General features: G+C 37.2%; 1 protein-coding gene across 5 annotated transcripts in view; it reads left to right on the top strand.

Annotated features, from left to right (window-relative positions):
- Positions 1-22930, top strand: part of LOC119534689 (zinc finger protein 596-like) — a 55155-nt gene extending 32225 nt beyond the window's left edge. For 2 of the 5 annotated variants that reach the window (XM_037837326.1, XM_037837327.1), the window contains exons 2-6: positions 18534-18619; positions 19748-19874; positions 20655-20750; positions 21125-21207; positions 21656-22930. In XM_037837326.1, the coding sequence (XP_037693254.1) occupies positions 18608-18619; positions 19748-19874; positions 20655-20750; positions 21125-21207; positions 21656-22693 (1356 nt within the window). In that variant the 5' untranslated portion in view covers positions 18534-18607 and the 3' untranslated portion in view covers positions 22694-22930. The other 3 variants (XM_037837329.1, XM_037837330.1, XM_037837331.1) reach the window with 3 other exon arrangements.
- Positions 22931-25022: the final 2092 nt, after the last annotated feature.

Here is a 25022-nt window from a genome sequence, read left to right on the forward strand (position 1 = left end):
ATTTTCTTTTTCCATCAGTCCTGTCTCCTCTCTGCTGGGAGGAACCTCAGTTTCCTTTCCTATTTGCTCTGGGTTTATCTGTGCTTGTAGCTTATATTCACTAGTACAAATTTGTTAATTACAACTGCAGTTGGAGGTTGGTTGAGCTACATTCCCTTGCTCTGGGCAAAGTTTTGCAACTCAGCCTACCATGCCAGTGGAAGAGGGGCACCAGCTCCACAGTTTGGGGAGCTTTACTTACAATTCTGTGCTGTGATCTCAGCATTCCTTCCATTCCAGGGTGGTGTACAATGTGTGAGCAGTCATGGAGGTTCCCCAACAGTTGTTCCCGGCTATTTATAAGTTGTTCCTGGCTATTTACTAGTTGCTCTAGAGGACTAACTATATTCCACACCTCTCTATGCTGCCATCTTGCCCGACTACCCATAATTTTTTTTAAATTCAGTTTTACTGAAATATATTCAAATATTATGCAGTCATCTGTGGTGTATAATCAACTTCACAGTACCATCATATAGTTGGGCATTCATCACCCCAATCTATTTTTGAACTTTTTCCTTATACCAGAAAAAGTAAAAATAAGAATAAGAAATAAAAATACAAAAGAATACCCAAATCATCCCCCCCCCATTTTTCATTTAGTTTTTGTCCCCATTTTTCTACTCATCCATCCATACTCTTGATAAAAGGAGTGTGATCCAGTAGGCTTTCACAATCACACTGTTACCCCTTGTAAGCTACATTGTTAGACTATCGTCTTCAAGAGTCAAGGCTTCTGGGTTGCAGTTTGATAGTTTCAGGTATTTACTTCTAGCTATTCCAATACATTAAAACCTAAAAAGGGTTTTCTATATAGTGCATAAGAGTGCCCACCAGTGTGATCTCTTGACTCCATTTGGAATCTCTCAGCCACTGAAACTTGATTGTTTCATTTTGCATCTGCCTTCTGGTCAAGAAGATTTCTCAATCCCACGATGTTGGGTCCAGATTGATCATTGGGAGTCATATCCTCCATTACCAGGGAGATTTACACACCTGGGAGTCAGGTCCCATGTAGAGGGTCAGGCATTGAGTTCACCTGCTGAGTTGGGTTAGCTAGAGAGAGAGGGCCATCACTGAGCAACAAAGAGGTACTGGGGGGGGAGACTCTTAGGCACAATTATAAGCAGGTTTAGCCTCTCCTTTGCATTAATGAGCTCCATAAGGGCAAGTGTCAAGATAGAGGGCTCGGCATACCAAACCGCCAGTGCTCGGTGTTTGTGAGAACATCAGCAACAATCCAGATGAGGAAGTCAAACACTTTCCACATTTTCCCCTGGCTCCTCAGGGGGCCTTTGCGTATATATTCTTAGACTCTGCCCAAATTACTTTGGGATGTGTCGCTATTTCACACTAATCTATACAAACCTACCAGGTCTCACTTCCTATTCAAAGTTCCATGTAAAAAAAAAAAAAAGTTCCATGTAATTATAGTATTTGAACAAACTGTATGAGTTAGATTATTTAGGAAATTTACATCCTGCACCAAATAAGCATCTCTTCCCTTGGTCTCATATGGAAGTTGAAGTTTTAAAACACAGTCAGTATCATCCTTTACTCTTTGGCCTAATGCCCTAATCCTAGCTAGATCTGCTTCATTCATGTCTCTAATGTAGTCTGGACTCTTTTTCAGCTTTTCTAACAGTTGCTGTATGAGCTAATACTGACATTCATATCTGCCAAGCTCTTGCTCTGAGTTTCAGGTATCAAATAGATACCCAAAGTTCCAAGGATTGATCAGTTTATACACAGAGGGATCAGCATCTCAGAATTTGCCGATAGCCATTACAATTCAGGAATAGATGTGAATGCTGTAAGTGCTTACAATCTAGGGACCATTACAATAAGTATTCCCCTGATAAGCTGAACTCTAAGATTCAGTTATCAGTTTACACATTGTAGTTAGTCCATACTGGTGAGGCATTATAGTGTTTGCTTTGTTTCTGGTGTAGTTCACTCAAAGTGCTGTCTACAGGATCCATTCACCTCATTGAATTGGGTGTCTCACAGCTTCACTCTTCCTCACAGTTGCTCAGTATTCCATTGTATGCACACGCCACAGTTCACCATTCTGTTCCTCAATGTACCCTTAGGCCACCTCCACCCATTGCAAATCATGCATACTGCCTCCTTAAACACCAGTTTGCAAATGTCCATTCATGTCCCTGCTCTCAGATCTTCCAAGTATATGCCCCCTAATGAGGTTGCAGGACCTTATGGCACCCACATACTTAGCTTCTCATGGAACCACCACACTGTCCTCTAGAAAGACTACTAACCAACAGTAAATACATACATCCCTCTCTCCATGTTTTCTCTAGCACTTTTATCCCTATTTATATTGCCCCATATGATTTTAAAGGTCAACTTTTGCATTTTTTAAAAAATGGCTTTTGGGATTTTTATAGGTTTGCAGTGTAACTCTAAATCATTTGAGGGAGTATTGCTACCTGAACTGTATTAAATTTCCCAGCTCATGGAATGGGATGTCTTTTTATTTATATAGTTCCTCTGTAATTTCTTTCAGCCAAATTTTATAGGTATCAGTATACAATTGTACACCTTAGTTAAATTTATTCCCAGGAATTTTAATCTTTCAATGCCTCTGTAATTTAATTGTTTCATTAATTTCTGTTTTTGGACTCTTCATAATTTGTATGCATAAATACAATTGATTCATACATGTTGATTTTATATCCTGCAACTTTTTACTGCTTTCATTCATTAGCTCTAATAGTGTGTTTATGTGTATATGAGTGTAAGTGTGAATGTGTGTGCATTGTATTGTACAGGATTCTCTCTATAATATCATGTTATTTCACAATAGAGATTTACTTCTTTCTTTTCAATTTTCATGCCCTTTATTTATTTATTTATTTATTTATTTATTTAGACAAATTGCTCTGACTAGAATGTCCACTAGAATGTTTAATAGCAAAAAATGAAAGCAAGCATTGTTTTCTTATTCCTGCTCTTAGGAGGAAAGTTTCAGGCTTTCTCCATTGTTTATGATGCTATCTGTGGATTTTTCATGAATCCCCTTTATCAGGTTAAGAAAGTTCCTTTCCAGTCCTAGTGTGTTGATTGTTTTTTATTATGAAAATGTTGGGTTTTATCAGATTTTTTTTTCCTTCATCAAGGAAACTTTCAGGCTTTCTCTATTGTTTATGATGGTACCTGTGGATTTTTCATGAATCCCCTCTATCAGGTTAAGGAAGTTCCTTTCCAGTCCTGTTATCTTTTTTTATCATGAAAGTGTTGGGTTTTATCAGATGTTTTTTCCCTGCATCAGACTACATGATCTTATTTTTTTTTTCAGTCTAGTAATACAGAATATTACATTGGTTGTTTTCTGTATGTTGACACACTCCTTGCATTCTTAAGCTAAGTGCCACTTGGTCATGATGTATACTCCTGTGTTAACCTTCTGTTAGATTTGGTTTGATAGTATTTTGAGGGATAATTGTAGTTTTGATGCCTTTGTCTGACATTCATAAAAGCACAATGCTGGACTCATAGAATTAGGAACTATTCCGTTACCTTCTATTTTTTGGAAGAGTTTGAGAAGGATTGGTGCTAGTTCTTTAAATGTTTCATAGATGTCAACAGTGAAGCCATCTTGTCTTGGACTTTGGAGGTTTTCAATTTCTAATTCTTTTTGCTTGATATAGTTCTGTTAAGATATTCTATTTCTTCTTGAGTCTGTTTTTGTATTTTGCATGTTTCTAGGAATGTTTTCATTTCATCTGGTTTATTGAATTTGTTGGTATTCATTTCATGGTATCATCTTAAAATATTTTAATTTCTATACTCAGTTGTAATGGCCATAGTTTCATTTGCTTTATTTATGTTTTCTCTCTTTTTTCCTTTGTCATTCTAGCTAAAATTTGGAAAGTGTATTGATCTTCACAGAGTACCAACTTTTGGATTTGTGATTTTTCTCTGTCACTTTCTCTCTTCCTAAATCCATCTGTGTCCACTCTAATCTTTATTATTTTTTTTCCTTCTCATTTGAGATTAGTTTGCTTTTCTTTTTATAGTTATTAATATGTAGAGTTAGGTTTTAAGTTACTGGATTTAAGGTTTTTCTTCTTTATAAAAGGTAGGCATTTCCACCTATAAAATTCTCTGAGCACTTCTATCATTCTGTTTTGGTATGTTTTGTTATGGTTTTTATTAATCTCACAGTATTTCTAATCACCCTTGTGATTTATATTTGACCCACTGGTTGCTTACCAAGTGTGTTAATTTTCCACGTATTTGTGAATTTTCCAACATTCCTTCTGTAATTGATTTTTGGTTTCATTGCATTATGGTTGGAGAAGATATTTTGTTTGACTTTAAGATTTTAAAAAAATTTGGATTTGTTTAATGACCAGACAATATGGCCTACCCTGGAGGTTATTCCATGTGCATATGGGAAGAATGTATATTCTGTTGTGTGGAGTGCCTTATGTATGTCTGCTAGATCTAAACTTTTTATTGGATTTTTCAATCTGATTGCCTTAGGATTTGTGATGCAAATGGGAGATTCCTACCTCTAAAATTGCATGTGACTTGCCCATGTTGTCTCCTATTTTTGGAGCACCTTGGAACAATATCTATCAAGGCCTTCTTTCAGATCTGGCCTAGTTATCAGTAATTTGGGAACCTTCACTGAATGTTCAAGTCCAATATTGGTGTCTTTCCAAAGCTCACCAATACCTCTGTGTTTTTACCAAAGTATTTACTACTAATAATACACTTTTCTTGCCTGCCTCCTTTCCTAGGCACTGTATCCCAAAAGGTCAGGTATCAGGTCTATCTGTCTCACCTTTGAACACCAGAGTTTGGCATATGAAGAGGCTCAGGAATTTTGACAGAATGACAGACACTGGTTTTGGCATTTGTTATTAAAGCCCAAGTTTGGGGATTAATGTTTAAGGAAACTACTCCTGAGAGAACTATTTGAGGAGCTTAAAGGAGTCAGTGCCCAACCAAGGAATATTGGAGATCTATTTGGATGTGTATGAGGGATATCTGGATCAGTTTCAAAGAGGATTAAATAAAAGCCAGTGATGTTCACTGACCCCAACCCTTTCAGTGAAATCTCAACTGAGATGGCTGACAATGGGACTAAAGAAGAGAATATATAGTTCAAATTGTTTAAATTAATGAATACTTTGATTTTGGGTTCAAAAGCACTTAAAAAATAATTGAATAACAGTGAATTTTCATCAGGAAGGCAGTTTTTGTAAGCAAGTTTACAAAGTATATTTTTGTCCCATGCTCTTTAGGAGCCCAATAGATTATTTCAAAGGCTTCCCTTTCCTATTTTAACATAACTGTTTTCATGCTTCATGTCTAATTAATTATAAATCTTTGATGACTTAGTTTAAATTATAGCATCTATTCAGTATCCCTTTTAGCTATTTTAATAGCAAATTTAGATTTTCTAATATTGAAGATGGAATTTTTTGTCAGATTTTTCATCTTGTTAAAAGTATTCCTTTCAGGAATAAATAATTGACTTGGAGACGTGATAGTATTTAGAAAATTTGAAAATTTTTGACAATGTCCCTTCCCTCTTTAAGGATTGGCCGATTGTCTATGATTGTTATATTTTAGTCACTAATGAAATATTTCTATAAAATTCTGTTCCACTTGCATGTATATTTTTCTAAATTGATAAAATATCTTAGGGCTCAAATATTGTAGTCCTCATAGGGAGGGCATGAATGGGTACCCCTTGGACTCAGAAAGAGCTTCTGGGATTGAAAACTCAATAACAACTTAGTTACTATTGTAACTAACAACATTAATTAATGAGTATTTACAAGCTTATTTCAAAGTGCTTTACATGTACCAGATTACTTTATTCAGAATACATGAATTGGTAAAAATATCAATGAAATTTGACAGGTGAAGAAATAAAGACAGAGAAGGAAGATGACTTTCCCTCATGTTGAGAATTGAATCATGCCCCCACAAAAGTAATTTTCAGGTTCCAATCCTGGTCCTTTGGGTATGAAATCAATTTATAAATATGAACTTTAAGAAGGTATTAGTAAGGTGTGATGAAACTGAATGAGGCTGGGCCTTAATCCAATATGGCTGAAGTCCTTAAAAGCAAAGGAAATTTGGCACAGGAGAAGCCCTGAAAGCATTCACAAGCTGGAAATTAATGGACCCCAGAAGAAAAAGAAGACATCATGTACATTGCCATTTGACAGAAACCCCAAGGAACCCCAAAGATTGCTAGCCAGCCAGAAGATAACCTCTATGGAGCAAGCAAGTCTTCTGACTTCAAAGCCATGAGCCAATAAATTCCCATTGTTTAATCCATCCCATTGTATGGTATTTGTTTTAGAAGCTAGGATACTAAAACATCTGGGATACATAGATAATTTATACATGGTTCTTGAGTTTATTCGGGGGCCCTAAAAATATCAGGAACATTTGGCTTCAGGGATCATGATACCCAATCCCAGTCTCCAGGCCCAATGAACCTTAATGAACCAGAGTAATGTCCCCCCCCCCCATTCATTTATTATTGTCTTTATTCATACCTTCTCTCTTTCTGACTTTGTCAGTCTCGCTAAGTGTTTGTCAATCTTGTTGATCTTTTCAAAGAACCAGCTTTATTTTAAAATTCAATTTTATTGAGATATATATTCACATACCATGCAGTCTTACAAAGCATACATTCAGTTGTTCATGGTACCATTATATAGTTTTGTGTTCATCACCAAAATTAATTTTTGAACATTTTCATTACCACACACAAAAATATAACAAAAAAAATTAAAGTGAAAGAGAACAATTAAAGTAAAAAACAACACTGGGTGCTTTTTTTATTTTTTTTTGCCCCGATTTTTTTACTCATCCATCCATACACTGGACAAAGGGGAGTGTGGTCCATATGGCTTTCCCAATCACATTGTCACCCCTCATGAGCTACATTTCTATACAATTAACTTCAAGATTCAAGAGTTCTGGGTTGTAGTTTGATAGTTTCAGGTATTTACTGCTAGCTATTCCAATTCATTAGAAACTAAAAAGGGTTGCAAAGAAACTACTTTTGATTTTATTTATTCTTTCTATTGTTTTTTGTTTTGCATATCATTTATTTCTGCTTTTATCCTTTTTATTTCTTTTCTAGTACTTGCTTTAGGGTTTATTCTAGTTTGCTAATGCTACCGGAATGCAAAACAGTAGAGATGGATTGGCTTTTATAAAAGGGGGTTTATTTGGTTACACAGTTACAGTCTTAAGGCTGTAAAGTGTCCAAGGTAACACATCAGCAATCGCGTACCTTCACTGGAGGATGGCCGATGGTGTCCGGAAAACCTCTGTTAGCTGGGAAGGCACGTGGCTGGCATCTGCTCCAAAGTTCTGGTTTCAAAATGGCTTTCTCCCAGGATGTTCCTTTCTAGGCTGTGGTTCCTCAAAAATTTCACTCTTAGTTGCACTTGGGATATTGTCCTCTCTCAGCTTCTCTGGAGCAAGAGTCTGCTTTCAACGGCCGTTTTCAAACTCTCATCTGCAGTTCCTGTGCTTTCTTTAAAGTGTCCCTCTTGGCTGTAGCTCCTCTTCAAAACATCACTCTCAGCTGCACTGAGTTCCCTTTGCCTGTCAGCTCATTTATATGGCCCCACTTATCAAGGCCCACACTGAATGGGTGGGGCCATGCCTCCATGGAAATATCTCAGCAGTTACCACCTACAGTTGGGTGGGGTGCTTTGCCATGCAAATCTAATCAGCACCAAAACGTCTGCCCCAAAAGATTGCATCAAAGAATATGGCTTTTGGGGGGACACAATACATTCAAACTGGCACAGGGTTCATTGGCTGATCATTCTCTTTTTCAGTTCAGTTAGGTATTTGATTTTAGCTCTTTCTTTTTAATGTATGCATTTAGAAATGTAAATTTCCCACTTAGCACCACCTTCGCTGCATCCCAAAGGTTTTGATATTTTGTGTTCTTATTTTCATTTTTCTTTAGATATTTACCTATTTTTCCTTAAAATTCTTTTTTGACCCACTGATTGTTTAGGATTGCGTTGTTTAATCTCCACATATTTATGAAGGTTGTGGTTCTTTGGTGGTTATTGATTTCTGTTTGCATTCCATTATGGTAAGAGAATGGTGCTAGGAGTAGTTTCAATCTTTTTAAATTTATTGAGTCTTGTTTTATGCCCCAGCATATGACATATCATGGAGAACATTCCATGAGTGCTAGAGAAGAATGTATATCCTGGTAGTGTGGTTATAACATTGTATATTTGCGTATTAGGTCGAATTCATTTATCACTGTTTAGGTTCTTAATTTCCTTATTGGGGTTACTCCTCCAGGAAAGTAGGTAGAAAGCCAGGAACTGCATGGACTGGACACCACAGAGCAATCTGACTTTGGGCATACTTCATACAACACTCATGAAAACGTGGAACTGCTGAGATCAGCGAAATCTGTAAGTTTTTGTGGCCAGGGGACCCGCACCCCTCCCTGCCAGGCTCAGTCCCGTGGGAGGAGGGGCCATCAGCTCCGGGAAGGAGAAGGAAGAACTGCAGTGGCAGCCCTTATTGGAAACTCATTCTACTGATCCAAACTCCAACCATAGATAGACTGAGACCAGACACCAGAGAATCTGAGAGCAGCCAGCCCAGCAGAGAGGAGACAAGCATAGAAAAAAACAGCACAAAAAACTCTAAAATAAAAGCAGAGGATTTTTGGAGTTCTGGTGAACATAGAAAGGGGAAGGGCAGAGCTCAGGCCCTGAGGCTCATATGCAAATCCCGAAGAAAAGCTGATCTCTCTGCCCTGTGGACCTTTCCTTAATGGCCCTAATTGCTTTGTCTCTTAGCATTTCAATAACCCATTAGATCTGTGAGGAGGGCCGTTTTTTTTTCTTTGTTTTTTTTTTTTAATCCCTTTTTCTTTTTCTAAAACAATTACTCTAAGAAGCCCAATACAGAAAGCTTCAAAGACGTGCAATTTGGGCAGGTCAAGACAAGAGCAGAACTAAGAGAGCTCTGAGAGAAAAAGCAATAATCCAGTGGCTGAGAAAATTCACTAAACACCACAACTTCCCAAGAAAAAGGGGGGTGTCCGCTCACAGCCATCATCCTGGTGGACAGGAAACACTCCTGCCCATCGCCAGCCCCATAGCCCAGAGCTGCCCCAGACAACCCAGTGTGACGGAAGTGCTTCAAATAACAGGCACACACCACAAAACTGGGAGTGGACATTAGCCCTGCAACCTGAGCTGATTGTCCCAGAGTTGGGAAGGTGGAGCAGTGTGAATTAACAAAGCCCCATTCAGCCATCATTTCAGCAGACTGGGAGCCTCCCTACACAGCCCAGCAGCCCAGAAACCCCCTGGGGGGACGGCACTCAACCTGGGACATAGCACAGTCATCCCTCAACGGAGGACCAGGGGGTGCACGGCCTGGAAGAGGGACCCAATTGCAAGTCTCAGGAGCCATACACCAATACCAAGGACTTGTGGGTCAGTGGCAGAGACAAACTGTGGCAGGACTGAACTGAAGGATTAGACTATTGCAGCAGCTTTAAAATTCTAGGATCACCAGGGAGATTTGATTGTTAGAGCCACCCCCCGCTCCCTGACTGCCCAGAAACACGCCCCATATACAGGGCGGGCAACACCAACTACACACGCAAGCTTGGTACACCAGTTGGACCCCACAAGACTCACTCCCCCACTCACCACAAAGGCAAAGCAGGGGAGAACTGGCTTGTGGAGAACAGGTGGCTCGTGGACGCCACGTCCTGGTTAGTTAGAGAAAGTGTACTCCACGAAGCTGTAGATCTGATGAATTAGAGATAAGGACTTCAATTTCTCTACAAATCCTAAAAGAACCCTATCAAGTTCAGCAAATGCCAAGAGGCCAAAAACAACAGAAAATTATAAAGCATATGAGAAAACCAGACAATATGGATAACCCAAGTCCAAGCACCCAAGTCAAAAGATCAGAAAAGACACAGCACCTAGAGCAGCTACTCAAAGAACTAAAGATGAACAATGAGACCATAGTACCGGATACAAAGGATATCAAGAAGACCCTAGAAGAGCATAAAGAAGACATTGCAAGACTAAATAAAAAAATACATGATCTTACAGAAATTAAAGAAACTGTTGACCAAATTAAAAAGATTCTGGACACTCATAGTACAAGACTAGAGGAAGTTGAACAACGAATCAGTGACTTGAAAGATGACAGAATGGAAAATGAAAGCATAAAAGAAAGAATGGGGAAAATAATTGAAAAAATCGAAACGGACCTCAGGGATATGATAGATAATATAAAATGTCCGAATATAAGACTCATTGGTGTTCCAGAAGGGGAAGAAAAGGGTAAAGGTCTAGGAAGAGTATTCAAAGAAATTGTTGGGGAAAACTTCCCAAATCTTCTAAACAACATAAATACACAAATCATAAATGCTCAGCGAACTCCAAATAGAAAAAATCTAAATAAACCCACTCCGAGACATATTGTGATCACACTGTCAAATACGGAAGAGAAGGAGCAAGTTCTGAAAGCAGCAAGAGAAAAGCAATTCACCACATACAAAGGAAACAGCATAAGACTAAGTAGTGACTACTCAGCAGCCACCATGGAGGCGAGAAGGCAGTGGCACGATATATTTAAAATTCTGAGTGAGAAAAATTTCCAACCAAGAATACTTTATCCAGCAAAGCTCTCCTTCAAATTTGAGGGAGAGCTTAAATTTTTCACAGACAAACAAATGCTGAGAGAATTTGCTAACAAGAGACCTGCCCTACTGGAGATACTAAAGGGAGCCCTACAGACAGAGAAACAAAGACAGGACAGAGAGACTTGGAGAAAGGTTCAGTACTAAAGAGATTCGGTATGGGTACAATAAAGGATATTAATAGAGACAGGGGGAAAAATATATATGACAAACATAAACCAAAGGATAAGATGGCTGATTCAAGAAATGCCTTCATGGTTATAACGTTGAATGTAAATGGATTAAACTCCCCAATTAAAAGATAAAGATTCGCAGAATGGATCAAAAAAAATGAACCATTCAGTAGATTGCATACAAGAGACTCATCTTAGACACAGGGACACAAAGAAAGTGAAAGAGAAAGGTTGGAAGAAAATATTTCATGCAAGCTACAGCCAAAAGAAAGCAGGTGTAGCAATATTAATCTCAGATAAAATAGACTTTAAATGCAGGGATGTTTTGAGAGACAAAGAAGACCACTACATACTAATAAAAGGGGCAATTCAACAAGAAGAAATAACAATCATAAATGTCTATGCACCCAATCAAGGTGCCACAAAATACATGAGAGAAACACTGGCAAAACTAAAGGAAGCAATTGATGTTTCCAGAATAATTGTGGGAAACTTCAACACATCACTCTCTTCTATAGATAGATCAACAAGACAGAAGACCAACAAGGAAATTGAAAACCTAAACTATCTGATAAATGAATTTGATTTAACAGACATATGTAGAACATCACATCCCAAATCACCAGGATACACATTCTTCTCTAGTGCTCACGGAACTTTCTCCAGAATAGATCATATGCTGGGACATAAAACAAGCCTGAATAAGTTTTTAAAAAATAGAAATTATTCAAACCACATTATCTGACCACAATGGAATACAATTAGAAGTCAATAACCATCAGAGACTTAGAAAATTCACAAACACCTGGAGGTTAAACAACACACTCCTAAAATAAGTGGTTTATAATGTAGAATGTAGCGGAATTAGCAACAAAGAGTAATCAATGAAGGGGGAGCGATAACCGAATAAGAACAGATAAGCTATCATGGGTAAATTTAATGTTCTGGGAATGCCCAGGAATGACTATGATTTGTTAATTTCTGATGGGTATGGTAGGAATAAGTTCACAGAAATGTTGCCATATTAGGTTATTTTCTTGGGGTAGAGTAGGAACAGGTTGGAAGTAAAGTAGTTATTTTAGGTTAGTTGTCTTTTTCTTACTCCCTTGTTATGGTTTGTTTGAAACATTTTTTTATTTTATACCTTTTTCTAAAAAATAAAATTTTGGTATACTTAATTTTAAAAAAAGTTAATTGAGTTAATGACAAGGCAATATATGATACTGGAGTGGATCTAAGAATGGAGGAGAAAATCTCAAACGGTGCATAAGGAAATGTTGGAATAGAGAATTTAAGCTTTATATCCATATTAATTTTCTTGAATTAAATGCAGTTAAGTTAATGACATAAGTGAATATCCTTGTTCATAGGAAATGTACATGAAAGTGTTATGAGTTCAAGGAGTATGATATATGCAACCTGCTCAAATGTTCAGAAGATGATAAATGGGTAGATAGATAATTGATAGGAAGATAATAGATATAGTTGAAAGAAAAAGGGAGGGAGGGAGAGAGGAAGGAAGGAAGGAAGGAAGGAAAGAGAAAGGTACTGAAAAGGTAGCAAAATGTAAAATTGGTAGATATGGATATCTTGGGGTGGGGGGGTGTTGGACTTCTCTCTATGGGGTTTGTATTGTGTCTGCAACTGTCTTATATGTTTGAAATTATTTCAAAATAAAAATTTAAAAATGGGTGTGATTGGGGGAAAATAGAATCAATGTAAACTAGAGACTATAGTTAACAGAAACATTGTATTATGCTTCCTTTAGTGTAACAAAGGCAATATACCAAGGCTAAATGCATATTGGGGGGGCATAGAGGAAGGGTATGAGACTCTTAGCACTGGTGATTTTGTCTGACTCTTTATTCTACTTTAGTTTAATGCTATCTTTTTTTGCTTCCTAGCTGTCATTTTTTTTTCCCCATCTTTTTTCTTTTTCTTTTGTCTCTACCTTCTTTGACTCTTCCTCTTTCTTTGTGGAAGAAATGGAGAGACCCTTATCTAGATAGTGTTGACAGTGGTGAATACATAAAAATGTGACTATACAGGGAACCATCAGTTATTTACATAGGACAGAATGTATGGTGTGTGAACAAAACTGTTTTAAAAAAAATGGGTTGATGAAGAAACCTTGAGGGCACTATATTGAGTGAAACAAGACAGACACATAAGGACAAATATTGCAGGGTCTTCCAGATATGAACTAATTCTAATATGTAAACTAATTGACATGAAATAGAATGAGGCTAAAGAATGAGGAGAGGTTGCTTATTATAAGCAGAATGTTCAACTAAGGTAACTTCAAACATTTGGAAATGGATAGAGATGATGGTAGCACGTTGTGAGAATGACTAACAGTGCTGAATGATGTGTGAAGGTGTTGGAAAGGGTAAGCTGAGTCACATATGTCACCAGAAGGAAAGCTGAAGGTTAAAAGATGGGAATGTATAAATCTTGTGGTGGGAAATGTCCATGCCTAACTGTTAATTAGAAATCTCTCTCATGAACTAGAACAAATGTATGACACTATAAGCTGAAGTTAATAATAAAAGGCCATATAGGAAAAAAATACCTATTGCGAACTATATTCTACAGTTAGTATTTTAACATTCTCTCATCAATAGTAACAAATGTACTATACCAATTCTATGAATCAATGATGGAGTGGGGTGGTTAGGAGTATGGGAGGATTTGAGTTTCCTGTTTTGTTTTTGTTTTGTTTTTTTTGTCTTTATTTCTTTTCTGGAGTAATGAAAATGTTCTAAAAATTGAAAAAGAATTGTGATGGATGCACAACTGTATGATAATACTGTGGACAATTAATTGTACACTTTGGATCTTTGGTTAATTGTATGGTTACCATGGTACTTGAATTTAATACCCTGTATCTATAACAATCTCATTTTTTTAAGTCAACTTAAGTTCAGTATACACATACTGTATTCCTATACCCCATGCATCCACCCACCATTATAAAGTTATTCTGAAACCATGGATTAGTCATTAGTTTTCCTGCATTTGTATTTTAGACTCTGTCATATGTAAAAAGTGGAATTATACTCCTTCCAAAGAAGAGCAATGGCATTATATTTACCTTGTTTCCTTTACAGGAGATACTTATTTCTTAATGCAAATTCAAACTATTGTCTTCAGAACTTCCTTTTCAACCTGAAGAATTTCCTTTGGCCTTTCTTGTAGGGGTGGTAGGCTGGTGACAATCTCCCTGAGCTTTTATTTATATGGGAATGTCTTAATTCCCCTTCATTTTTTTGTCTATATTAAAAAAAATTTTAATTTATTATGTGAGTTTAGAGAACAATCATTTATAAAATTTAGGATTTCCATACACCTTGGGAACAGAAATGAATTGTGAGCCAGTGCTGACCATTCTTCAATGTATGTTTGTGAATTTCCTGGAAATCTTGTAAAAATACGGATCCTGATTCATGGGTCTGGGATGGGGCCTGATTCTATTTTTCTGCCAAGCTCCCAGACATGCTAATACTGTTGACCCACTTACCATACACTATGAGTACCAAGGCCCTGTTTGGGGTCTCAGCTTCCTTAGAGAAGTTGTTCTCAAACTTTGATGTCTATTGAAATCATAACTGGACTTTTCAAACTCTGAAATTAGAATCTCTGATTACAGGACCCAGGCACTAGAATTTATTAAACATCCCAGGAGATTTCACTGTGATTTTTGAGGTCCATTTCCTGAGAGTATACAATGCAACATGGGCAATTTCTACATTAAATATGCAGGTAATCATAAGAAAACAATTGCCTATTTAATGCAATTTTATGGAGATAGTCACATACCAGGCAGTCATCCAAAGTGTACAATCAGTTGTTAACAGTATCATTATATAGTTGTGCATTCATCACCACAATCAATTTTTATACATTTTCACCACTCCGAAAAATAAAAATAAGAATAAAAATAAAAAGGAACACACAAAACATCTCATACCCCTCCTCCCCCCAATTATTCATTTACTTTTCATCCATTCCTCAACCGTCCATACATTGGATAAAGTGAGTGTAAGCCACAAGGTTTTCACAATCACATGGTCATGCTGTATAAGCTGTATAATTAGACAATCATCTTCAAGATGGAAGAATACTGGATTGCAGTTCAAGAGTTCAGGTATTTCCTTCTAGCTATTCTAGTACACTAAAAACTAAAAGGGGTATCTGTAGAACACAAAAGAATAAAGGAGAGGCTAAGCCTACTTAAAACTGCCTATTTTGTGAAAAAAGGAAAATTATTTTCATACATATATATCAACATAGGCTTATGTATCTCAGTGCAACCATGTTCAGATAAAAAGAATCCAAATGAGGGAATTAATAAAAGTGAATCTGTTGAATTCTACTCAAATATAAATTCAAATTTTTAAAAAGAAAACAAAGTAGTACACTGTGTTAGGTACTTAAATTTTACTTTTTAGCTGGAAAAACAGGCTAATGAAATGGACTTCCCACAATATCTGAGGAGAGTTAGTAAACATCTTTAGCAAGTCCTAGTGAGTACTATATGACTTATGCCCCACCACTTCCCTACCCCATTTTCCATCTCAGTAATGTTTCATTTTTTTTCACATTTATATCCATCACAAATTTTCATATTTCATATTCCCTTTATTTTTAATCCCATCCTTCAGGGGATTCTAGCTCTTTATCAATATAGATCCAGCATATCTAGTTCCTTATTGTAGCTCAGGACTTTGTATGTTTCCTGTTACAAAGAATGAGCTGCAAAGAATTTAAGTAATTAGCCTTTAAAATCATCCTTTATTTTCTAACATTACATGAGGATTTAATTTTAATTTATCTTGTAACACAGTCAACTTGAAAAGGATGTACCCCCATGGAATGAAACCCTAGTTAGGTTCTTTTATCTGTGCAGTTTTGTTTTCTGGAACACTCAGATTTATTAAATGTTTTTACCTGTACAAAGTGAGTACAAATGGAAGTTGAATTCTCCCACAGAAAGAGAAGCTGAATAGGTCAAAACTTTGGGAAGAGAGAAAGTTGTGTTCTATGGAACTTGCCTCAGAATTGAGTTGACCCAATGTCCCCTCTTTGTTTTTTTTTGATTCTGGGGAGTGACTACAGTGGCTTGAGATTTCAGAGAAGTCTAGAAAAAAGAATTTACCAAGAGTATGTCATATGCCAGTTTTTCTTTGATTCCAAGTTACATCCTGAGACCCACAGACTGGATTTATTTAGGGGAGCTCATTGGAGGTGGTAACATGATTTATGTAAGAGGGATCTTTAATGATGTTGGTAAGTATGCTGGTTTGGGTGTATTGTGTTCGCCAAAATGCCATGTTCTTTAATGCAGTCTTGTAGGGGCAGGTATATTATTGTTGATTAGGTTGGAATCTTTGGATTAGGTTGTTTCCATGGAGGTGTGGCCTCACCCATTCAGTGTGGGTCTTCGTTGGTTTACTGGAGCCCTACAAGTTCACACATAAGGAGCTTGGTGCTGCAGCTGAGAGAGACGTTTTGGAGATGGCCATTTAAAGTAAACTTTTGCTAGTCCAGAGATTGCCTGGGAGAAACTAAGAGAATGCTCCCAGATGCCTAAAGACAAATGTCCTGGGAGAAAGCCATTTTGAAACTATAAACCCTGAGCAGACACCAGCCATGTGCCTGTGCCTTCCCAGCTGGCAGAGGTTTTCCAGATGCCATCCATGTTCTTCCTTGAAGGTACCCTATTGTTGATGCCTTTGGATACTTTTATGGCCTCAGGACTAGAACTTTGTAACCAAATAAACCCCCTTTATAAAAGCCAATCCATTTCTGGTATATTGCTTAATGGGAGCATTAGCAGACTGGGACAGTAAGTCATCATTTGAAGCAGTGTGGGGAAAGGGAAAAAGTGCTCATGAAGTTTGATTGTGAAAGAAGGAACAGGATATTAGGCATAAAAGAGAAAATTGGTGCAGGGCATTTTGTTTCAAAATAGAAGAGATGAGTTTAAGTGATGAGATTGATTGTGATAAGAGGAGAGGTTGCTGGTAAAGATTTCAACTTTAATCATTAATATGTTATCTGAAGAAACAGGAAAGACCAGAATTCATTCAAGGGTAACTTAACCCTTCAATGAGACAGAAACAATAACTAATGGATGTGAATGCAAGAATAGCTGTAGAGATTTTAGTGTGTTAAACTGAAGTGGTTATGAAATTACATCAGTCATCTGATTAACATTTTAATCTTATCTGCTGAAAGAAATGTGAAGTATGAGAGTATTTGAGATTCAAAACTATGAGCTTTGAAGTGATTATAGAATGTAGAATGAATCAATTATGAAGATATATCTAAAAGCATTATGAATTGTGACTGCATTTTGACCTAAAGCAATAGCTTAGTAATGTGCTGTGTCAGATGCAGTAACGGTCAAGGCAGGAAATTCCCATGGGGGCATATCTGGTAAATGGTCAGATGTTTACTGACTGATGATGTGAATACTCAGAGGGACCTCAGAAATTTTCTTTATCAACAGGGTTGTATGTTGATTAAACTTTTCAAAAAATATGTAATTTTGTAAGTATATTTAATACAACCATTTTTTCCCCCTGGACTTCAGGTACAAATGAGTAAGTTAATCTTACCTCTGTGTATGACACATTATCATTATTTATCTATGATATACATGTAACTATTAATGATGTTTTAGAAGAGAGTGTACATTATACACATCTGTTCACATATATAAATGAAATGTGAATGTTGCAGCTGATGATGATTAACATAGGAAAAATTTTCAGGTACTGCTTCACAATATATCAGATAGAGCAAATAGATTTTCTCCCAAATCTCTTCGTTCTATATCTTCTGAGCCACCTAATCCTATGAGGATTTTGGGACATGACAATGACATGATATACTTCTGCTATTTTTGATGCAGGGGTTTTTCATGATTAGATTTGCATAATGGGAGCATTGATACCTCCAAATCAATCAAGACCTTTAATTGTTTAACCTCATAATTAAATATATTAAGTTTCTTGGTTGATATCCAAATCCATTGCAGTGAGATCTGGGTCTCTGTGTTGAGGGAGTTACTTTGTTAACTCTGTGAAAGAACAAAGATCATTTAGGACAAGTGTACTCTGAAGGGCAGGTGCAGGTTAGAGCAGGGAGGGAAAGTCCAGAGGACAGGGATGGAATGTTGGAGAATCAATGCTAGTGCGTACACCAAGTATAATTATATCTGAGAAACTGCAGACTGCTTTGTCTGATGGGAGAGACCTAGTTCCAGATGTAACGTGGGTCAGTAATTCCTTTGTTATGGAATCAGGGAGAGAATTAAAAGTCTCTGAACTCCATGGGATAATTAATACATACAATTCAGTGAGTTTTATGTTCTTACCTGTAAAATGAAGGTATTCATGCCTTCATTATTTTCTAGAAAAGCCAGGACCTCCTATGTCTTGACCCTGGGAGAGATTCCCTCTATTTCTCTTGAAGCACTATTCGTGTTCCTGTTGATTGGCCTGGGGGTACTCCCTGGTGAAGGGTTTGGGATTCATGACAGGTGAGTCTGGAAATTGTGGTCAAGACTTGAATCTCAAGGCTTCTGTTTCCTTTCTCAGCTTTGCTCACCTACTGCTTATCTGATTGTGAGTGAAAATCCAGAGGAAGACAGTTGTCAGCTGAGCTGTTGACAATGCAGCCACAGGTGAGTAAGGAATTCTTGAATTGAATTTACTCCACTGTTGCCAGCACATGGAGAGGTTTGTGCATTTGAAATGTTAAAAAAATAAAATAAAATTTTGCTTACAACTATTTTTCCCAATTTCCAAAGTACAATTTTTGTAAATCAACTTTATTCAAATTTTATAAATGGCTGCAATGTATAGGAAATATTGTTCCCTTAGGTAGAATAAAAGTTATGGCACTGAAAATTTTTTAAGATTTGAAGACACCAAAAGGAATGCATGGGCTTATTTTAATATTGAACAGACAGATAAAGATATAAGATGGACAATGAAAGCTGGTTTTTTAGACCCCAGAAAATGTTTTTAATAAAAGGTTTCCTAACACAGGAATGGTCAGACTAGGGCCATCTTTCAGTGCAACATCTCAAGGGTCCCTGACTTGTGATCCTGAACCAGCTATACTTAACATTATCAAGAACAACTGAGTTATGTAGAATTCAGGGAGGGAGCACTTACTGATCCAATTCTGTATGAAACCTGTTGAGTTCTACAGAGTTGTAAATATTGCTTCAAATTTCCTGCCATTTTAATGAATAGTAGACCAGTGAATTGTATTTAGATAGAAAGCACTTAACTCGTTAATGCATTGGATCTGTACAAATGCATAAAATAATGTTAAAGAATTTTGGAAATGAGAGGAAAGTGAGGTCATCTATATACAGGAATAAGCTAACTGTAGTCATATTTTAAAAGTGATATATCATTGGTATGTCTTACCTCATGATGAACGTTTAGATTTACTTGAAGTTGGTAGAAAAGAGTATTTTAGTTATGGGTGCTGTAGAGCAAGTATTATAATAAGCATCCAGATGTCATAATTAGAAGTCTATTAGGAAATTACCAGGTCTGTATCATACTACATATCATATGATAATCCATTACAATGAAGTTGTCTCTATTCAGAATGTCTGTGTGTCTGTGAGTGTATTTGAAAGGCAGGTGTCAGTTCAGCATTGAGATGATCTCACTTGTACTCCAAACAGATTTTCAGCTCTATAAACAGTCTGCTTTATCAGTGCTGCAATTTTCAACATTAGGACTTTGGTAAGTATGACCTTGTGTGAACTTAAATTTCTATGATATTTTAGGAGTTAATGACCTTCCAAGATGTAGCTGTAGACTTCACCCAAGAAGAGTGGGCATTGCTTGACACATGCCAGAGAAAGCTATTCACAGAAGTGATGCTGGAGAATATCAGTCATCTGGTCTCAGTAGGTGAGTCTGTTAAAAGTTATTTATCATTGGCATGTATCTATCATTCATCTATTATCTACCTATGAAGGTATCATATCTACTCATGTATCATCTATTGTTTCAAGTATCTGTCAGCTACTTCATATTTTTGTGCAACCTTTTAATATCTTCATATACTTTCATATTTTATATATATTTATTACACATACAACCATCTAAATGAAATATGTTTTCTAATTACTTGCATCTAGTTCACGCCCATAGAATTTAGTCTTCTTGAACAAAACTTAATGTCTCTCTTAAATCTCAATCTCCAACACTCAGCAGTGCTGGGAAGTCAATGAATATTTTTTGAATGGATACTTTTTTGAATGGACTAAGCATTTTGAAATAATTATTTTGCTCCAAAGCCTATGCTGAGGTTTCAGAACACAGTAGTAACACCACATATACCATTTCCACATATAATTTATATTGTTTTGGTGGAGTTTATACTTACTGGGTTATCTTTGAAAATGTTATTCAACAACAGTGGAAACAGAGAATTTCCCTCATTTAGAATATGGAAGATTTTGTAGTCTTTGAACTTGGACATGGGCAGCAACAGAGGTCCCCTCTGTAATGGAAACAAGTTCAAGAGTTACTGTTTTGCTGGTGAAATATTGTCAGTGTTTTGCGTTCAAAGTACTTTTCCTTTGCTGAACTTCAGTGCTTATCTTTGTCTTTGGTAGCATGCCATGGACTTGATAATGCAGTATTAACACTTAACTGAAAACCCAGGTATCTTTTTCCTACGAACAGGATGTCAGGTCTGCAAATCAGATATGCTTTCCCAGTTGGTACAGGGAGAGGAAGTGTGGAGAGAAGGAATAGGATTTCTCCAAAACCGGAGTCCAGGTGAGCCTTAGGAAACTGTGCATTTGTAGTGGAGGGCCCTTGTCAGTTAGTATGTCCTTGGAAATACCAACTTCAGGATTTCTTAAGTGAGTTATGATTTCTGAAATGTAGGTAAGGATATTGGGGAAATTTTCTTCATATGTGGTCATTCTATACAGTTATCAAGCTCTATTCAATAATCATGAAAATCTTTTCTTATTGTTAATGTCCTATAATTTTTTTTTCTTCCTACTATATTCCTTAATTTGAAATTCTCTCCCAGCCAAGTGTCAATGTTTGAAAGATACAGACAGGGATATTTGGGACTTTCCAATGTTTGTATTCCCCTAATGCTATGCTAACAATTTACTGTATTCTTCTCCCAATAATTATAGGCAGGAAAAGTGCCCGTGAAAAGCAAGAAATGATATTCATGCAACTTACCTGCAGCAAAGACAATTCTAACATTATGTCATTGGTAAGCTTCATTGGAATGAACTCTAGTTTTCCATTTAGATACCTGGGGATTGAGTAAATTATGAATGTAGTACAGTCACCTAGCTGTAATTAATGTTGGGGTTAAATGCTCATCCAGCAAAAATCCGTGATAGTTTGAATTGATGGAAAATCTAAACTGAACACAAACTCTTAAGCTGAGTTTTTAGAAAAACATGATTGCATAAACATAGTCCACATAAATTTTGAAACATCATAAAGTTCAAAATTGATCAGATAGGTCTGGAATTGGGATGATATAATAAATTCTCTATACATGAAGGTGTCCAGCGTGTGTATGAGACTAACATAGGGAAGATTTTAGTTGGAAACTATCACTGAAGGATTAATTGAGAATTCATATGGAGGGAAATGAGGTAATATAAGTGTATGGACAAATGTTTTACAGTTTCTCATTCATCTCCCCACAGCAGGTATCTCACATGCAAAAGAATTCCTTTAAATATAATTTTTTGCAAGAAGATTGCACTCTCAGATCCACAGTGATGCAACATCCATTAATTCCCATAAGAAAGACATCATATTTAACCATACCATTTGGCCATATCCTCAGTGACCAGTCTTCTTTTAATCAACATAAGGAGATTTTCACTGGAAGTAAATCATACGAATACCATCGAAGTGCTAAAGCCTTTATTAGAAGCTCTGGCCACAGACAATATAATGGAACTCAAACTAGAAATAAATCATTTGAATGCCTTCTGTGTGGGAAAAGGTTCATTAAATTTTTTTACCTTAGACAACATGAGAGAATTCACACTGGAGAGAAGCCCTATGAATGTAATCTATGTGGAAAAGCCTTCAGTCAAGCTTCTCATCGTCAGCAACATGAGAGAACTCACACTGGAGAGAAACCGTATCAGTGCCATCTATGTGGGAGAGCCTTCAGTAGATATTCTGTTCTTAGAATTCATGAGAGGATTCACACTGGAGAGAAACCCTATGGATGCCATCTATGTGGGAAAGCCTTCAGTCTATTTTCTGGCCTTAGACGACATGAGAGAACTCACACTGGAGAGAAACCGTATGGGTGCTGTCTATGTGGTAAAACCTTCAGTGAATACTCATGTCTTAGACGACATGAGAGAACACACACTGGAGAGAAACCATACGAATGCCATATATGTGGGAAAACTTTCATGCGTTGTTCTGACCTCAGACGACATGAAAGAATTCACACTGGAGAGAAACCTTATGAATGCCATGTATGTGAGAAAACCTTCAATCAATATGCTTATCTTAGACAACATGAGAAAACACATAGTGGAGAAAAACCCTATGACTGCCATACCTGTGGGAAAGCCTTCATTCGTTGTTCTGACCTCAGACGACATGAGAGAACTCACACTGGAGAGAAACCCCATGAATGTCATCTGTGTGGGAAAGCTTTCAGTCAGAGTTCTGCCCTCAGGCAACATGAGAGAATGCACAGTGGACAAAAGCCATGAGTGTCATCTCTGTGGGAAAACCTTAATTTTTCTATCCTTAGACAACATAAAATTATTCAAACTTGAGAGAAACCCTGAGTTTCATCAGTGTTGGAAAACTTTCAGTCAATATTCTGACCTTTGATGGAATGAGAGAAGTCACACTACACATTTTGAATATGCAAGAGATTTCAGCCATAGCTTTAACCTTTAAATATACAAAAAAAAAAAAAAAAAAATCACATCCTGAAAAAACATTGTTTGTAATCAACATTGTAGTGCCTTTAGCTATCTGTACTTTACAGTTAATATAAAGAAATTCATAGAATCCATGAGTGTCATTTATGTAGGAAAGACCGTAGTAGATGGTCTGATGATAAATCTTGAGAGAACTCATAAGGCTAATCTGTTGGAAGTGGAGAGTCCTCTCTGATAAGCCAGAGAAATTACATGTTAGGAATTCTATGTACTAACTGTAAGAGTGCCTCAATTTGAAATTTATCCTTAAATAAAATGAGTGCACTCCATAGAAATGGAATACTAGGTTTGTAATTACTGTGTGTTTAGTGGCTACCTGGGATAGGGGGTAATATTGGGGTACAGGCAAGGTGAATCATATTCCCAATCTGTGTCATTATGCTCCCAGTTTGAATTGTCTTCCTCACTGTCCTGATAGGGGAACAGGGAAGACTTTGGAAGCCATGCATCCTTCTCAGTACTCTGGACTCATAGGGCAGCTCTGCTGTGTTCTAAATTTTTCCAGTCCTTCCAGCCTCCTTCCTCCTGCTCTTTATTGGCTCCTGTCATGGTCTTAACCTCTTAGAAGAACACTCCCAACTTCTTCCTGATAATGTTGGCATTAGCGGTTTTCTTCTGAAGGGATCACATCAGTTTCTGTGTCATCTATTCTGTTTTAGTAACCAGAGCCACAGTGCTCTGAAGATGGGCCTCACCCCTTCTTTTGTCTTTCCTTGGTCTTTTTCTTCTGCCTTTCAATGCATCTTCTTGTGGGCTGTCTGTCATCCATCCAAGCCTGCCTCCATGCTGCTGCTTCAATCCTAAAGTGAGATGTGATAGATATTTTCCATCACTTTGCCCGCCATCTCCAAGGAGAACAAAAAGGGCAGGGCTGTCTTCCACTAGCGAGGCAATTGCCTCATGAATGCCTCCACTGCTTTTTGAGGTATGACTGTCTCATCTATATCCTGTCCAGGAGTGCAATCGTATAGCTATATCCACCACCTTAAGTGAAAGGGCAATTATGGCCTCATCAACATTTTTCCATTGGGTATTTTTTTTAGAAGTTCCCCCTAATTGGGAACAATTCTATCATGCTCCAAGGAACACAGATTTAAAGTGTCATTGGTTTGTCTCTTGCTTCTGTTGATTGTGTTGTTCTATGTGGACAAAAATGTGTTTTAGCAGGGGATAAGAAGTTCACTAACCCAGACTGTGCCGTTTAGCTCAGAAATCTGACTCTGCAATGGCCCCTTACTGAACAGATGAACCTGGCCTCCTGATACTTCCCTGTCTTCTGTCCATATCTTTTTATGGGGGTATTATTTTTTCTTTAGCTTTGTTGTGCTATATTCATATACCATACAGTCATCCACAGTGTGCAATCACTTGTTTCCAGTACCATTGTATAGTTGTGCTTCATAGCCACAATTTTTGAAAATTTTCATTACTCCAAAAACAATAAAAATAAAATTAAAAAAAAAAATAAAACATCCCATCCCCATCTCACCCTATTTTTCAATTAATTTTTGTCCCCATTTTTCTAGTCATCTATTCATATACTAAATAAAGGGAGTGTGAGCAACAAGCCACAATCACATCAGCAGACTGTGTAAGCTACATAATTACACATCTTCAATAATCAAGGCTACTGTGTTGCAGTTTGGCAGTTTTAGGTTTTTCCTTCTGGCTCTTCCAATATACTAAAAACTAAAATGGGATATCTATATAGCATGTAAGAACACCCTCCAGAATGAACTCTCCACTCCATTTGAAATCTCCCAGCCACAAAAACTATTTTGTTTCATTACTCTCTCCCCTTTTGGACAAAAAGACTTTCAATCCCACGATGCCAGGCCTGCCTCATCCCCAGGAGTCATGTCCCATATTGCCAGGGAGATTTACACTCATGGGAATCATGTCCCACATGGGCAGCAAGTTTACATGCTGAGTGGCCTTAGGGAGAGAAAGACCACATCTGAGCAACAAAAGAGGTTTTCCGGGGTGACTCTAAGGCACAATTATAAGTAGGCTTAGCCTCTCCTTTGCAGTAACAAGCTTCGTAAGGGCACTCCCCATGACTTGAGGGCTCAGCCTACTAAACTGGTAGTCC

This window comes from Choloepus didactylus, chromosome 5 (genome assembly GCF_015220235.1).
Source record: "Choloepus didactylus isolate mChoDid1 chromosome 5, mChoDid1.pri, whole genome shotgun sequence".
In the NCBI taxonomy this organism is placed as follows: Eukaryota; Metazoa; Chordata; class Mammalia; order Pilosa; family Megalonychidae; genus Choloepus; species Choloepus didactylus.